Genomic DNA, 2,557 nt, shown 5'->3' with positions numbered 1-2,557 from the left:
CTACCCCACGTCCTTAAACTTTCGACCGGACCCATCAGGGTAGCTAACAGTTTCGGATGAGACAAAAGGGCCACCTAAAACTTTCGAGAAGACCAAAGTCCCCCTAAGACATACAAACAGATGAATAGTATTTAGGGCACTTCTAAATTTACCAAACTGGCTGCTAAAACATTCGGTAGATGGATACCGTTATCAGCTGAAGATACACTAGTCGCTCTGAATTTGATGCTGACTTCACACACAGGAAAATAACGTTAAATGATAATCCAAAGAATCGGGAACTAAGAGAAACAAAGGGGAAAGAAAGGTCGAGATGGGTCAGGGTAGTAAATTCATATTACACGCGTTCATTTTATTTCAAAGCCCTTTCATTTATTGAAATCACCCTCAAAATATTACTCTCCTCTTGGAAAGCGGGAAAAAAAGCTTTGGCTCTGGTGTTATTAAGCCTGTGGTGGAGGTACTTCTTCCACGTACAACCGGGATACTGAGTTCCAGCCTGTGTAAGCATCAGCAGATCCGTAACTAGCACAATTACCGACCCAGAATCCCACGCGAACAGTACCCTTGTGGATTTTCTCACAGACTCCTTCTATGTGACGTACGCGGTGTAAATCCTTTCTCGCGCTATTTCCATGTACCATGTAGACTATTCCGTCAATGGCACCTGGTGTTGAACACTCTGCGCCGTTGAAAGTGAAATACCATCGTCTGCAGCATCCATGGCAGTTGTAGAGACGAAGATTGCCACTCCAAAAGACGCGCAACCCAGTAGTGGCTGATGCTTTCTTGAAAATGCACTCCTTAAAAATCAACAGAGGAGGAGAGATCAAAACGAGGTGAACCAAGATGAAACATCAGAGATAAACAATGACATGATCGTCCAGAAAAACGTACCTGAAAACCGTGGATTTCACTCACTGTAACACAAAGACATCAACATACTCGTATTTTCACAATGAAAAGAGGAAGGGAATTGTTTTAACTCCTCGGACTTTTCACTTGGCTTTAGCTATGCTACTTGACTTTAACATCTTTATACCCTCAACTGTGGATAGCGTGCCTGCGATGCTATCGACGTCATAGGGGCAAACCGTGGGAACAAGTTATAGTTACCATGGCGGGTGTACTCAAATTCAGACCAGAAGGTATAGGTGTATCCTATAAACTTAATAAGTAATGTCATTCGAATTTTTTCTTGCATTCCGTATCATCCCATGAGTAAATAGTTAAATATCAGATACACCCATTTTTTTTTCTCCAAATGGCGTAATAACCAGTAAGATTTACACTTCGCTCGAATCTCAAGGCTAGACCTTTAAGTATCAGTAATTTTTAATTTACGTCAGATTTATTTATTTAATCTAGAACAACAAACTCATGCAGTTGTTACCTTGATCAATCCAGAGTCCCTGCCGTCGTTCAGATTCTTAAAAACGCACTGTTTCCAATTACGAGCAAGCGATCCTGGAGCACCCTTGGGACCTGAGGGACCTTGACTTCCACGAGCACCTGTATCACCCTTGTTTCCAGGGGAACCAGCTGAACCTGAGGGTCCTTGAGGTCCCTTGGGACCAGGGGGACCTTGCTTTCCACGAACACCTGTATCACCCTTGTTTCCAGGGGAACCAGCTGAACCTGCCTCACCTTTGTTCCCACGTGGACCTGGCGGGCCTGCAGGTCCTTTAACTCCTTTGACGCCTGGTGGTCCCTGTCTTCCACGGTCTCCTTCATCGCCTTTTTTTCCCCGTGGGCCCATGGGTCCTTCATGTCCATGATTGCCGGGTGATCCCGCGGGTCCAGCGCTTCCTGGGATGCCGGGAATTCCTGGTGCACAGAAACACCCACCATGACCGCAGGAACCATAAGTTGAAGTCAGTTGAGGAATACTCTAAATGAAAAATTTAAAAATTCATTCCGTTTCATGAACACTCGATTAAGTCAATAAATTAACCTTAGTCAAGCATCCTTAAATAAAAAATCACCGTTCATTCATTCTACCTCACTAAGTTCTTTCAGGTTAATAGTTCAGGTACCATTGACTGACTTTCACTTCTCATATATTACTACTATATATTACAATGTTTGATTAAACAAACTCACCTTGTCACGTGGTTTGCTGCTGTTGTTGTCATTTGCAGAACACAAGGTAATCAGCAGTAAGAGCAGCCCGCATAACACCGTAGCCAGCGGTATCTTCATAAAGATTTGCATGATGAGGAAACCTCTGAAAAACAGAAGTACGCTCAAAATTATGGCCAAATATACTTTAAAAAGGTATCACTTTCAATGATTTGCTAACATTTTTTTTTCAAAATGCGGATAACAAGCAACGCGAATTGATGATCTGTGGCGAAGTTAATATTTGTTTTGGAGAGAAAAAAAATCAGTTTCTTTCATCAATTTCAGGCTCGCCTTTAGCATTACTTGAGAACATTACCATGTCCTTGCAATTATATGTCGGACTTACACGGACGCTTAAAACTCTTCGACATTTCGTTGAAACGCTCGCTTAAGATTTTAGCGCTTATGATAGAACGTTAGCGACTGCTAAGCA

General features: G+C 42.6%; 1 protein-coding gene across 1 annotated transcript; it reads right to left on the bottom strand.

Moving 5' to 3' along the window:
• Positions 1-206: 206 nt before the first annotated feature.
• Positions 207-2,223, bottom strand: LOC140952991 (uncharacterized). The gene is made up of 3 exons (XM_073402462.1): positions 2,104-2,223; positions 1,394-1,891; positions 207-803 (listed from the first exon to the last, which is right to left on the bottom strand). Exons 1-3 carry the CDS (start codon positions 2,212-2,214, stop codon positions 444-446), a joined length of 969 nt encoding a protein of 322 aa, XP_073258563.1. The 5' UTR covers positions 2,215-2,223; the 3' UTR covers positions 207-443.
• Between the last annotated feature and the right edge of the window lie 334 nt (positions 2,224-2,557).

Source organism: Porites lutea, chromosome 11 (assembly GCF_958299795.1).
Source record: "Porites lutea chromosome 11, jaPorLute2.1, whole genome shotgun sequence".
Taxonomy (NCBI): domain Eukaryota; kingdom Metazoa; phylum Cnidaria; class Anthozoa; order Scleractinia; family Poritidae; genus Porites; species Porites lutea.
The sequence above is the reverse complement of the archived record's forward strand: the minus strand, read 5'-3'. Positions and strand labels throughout refer to the sequence as shown.

Excerpts from the sequence above, each read along its gene's own strand:
- LOC140952991 (XM_073402462.1), bottom strand. The coding sequence starts at position 2,214 with ATGCAAATCTTTATGAAGATACCGCTGGCTACGGTGTTATGCGGGCTG. Across the intron at positions 1,892-2,103 it reads GCAGCAAACCACGTGACAAG|AGTATTCCTCAACTGACTTC; the intron begins GTGAGTTTGTTT and ends TTTTTCATTTAG. Across the intron at positions 804-1,393 it reads GGGACTCTGGATTGATCAAG|GAGTGCATTTTCAAGAAAGC; the intron begins GTAACAACTGCA and ends TTGATTTTTAAG.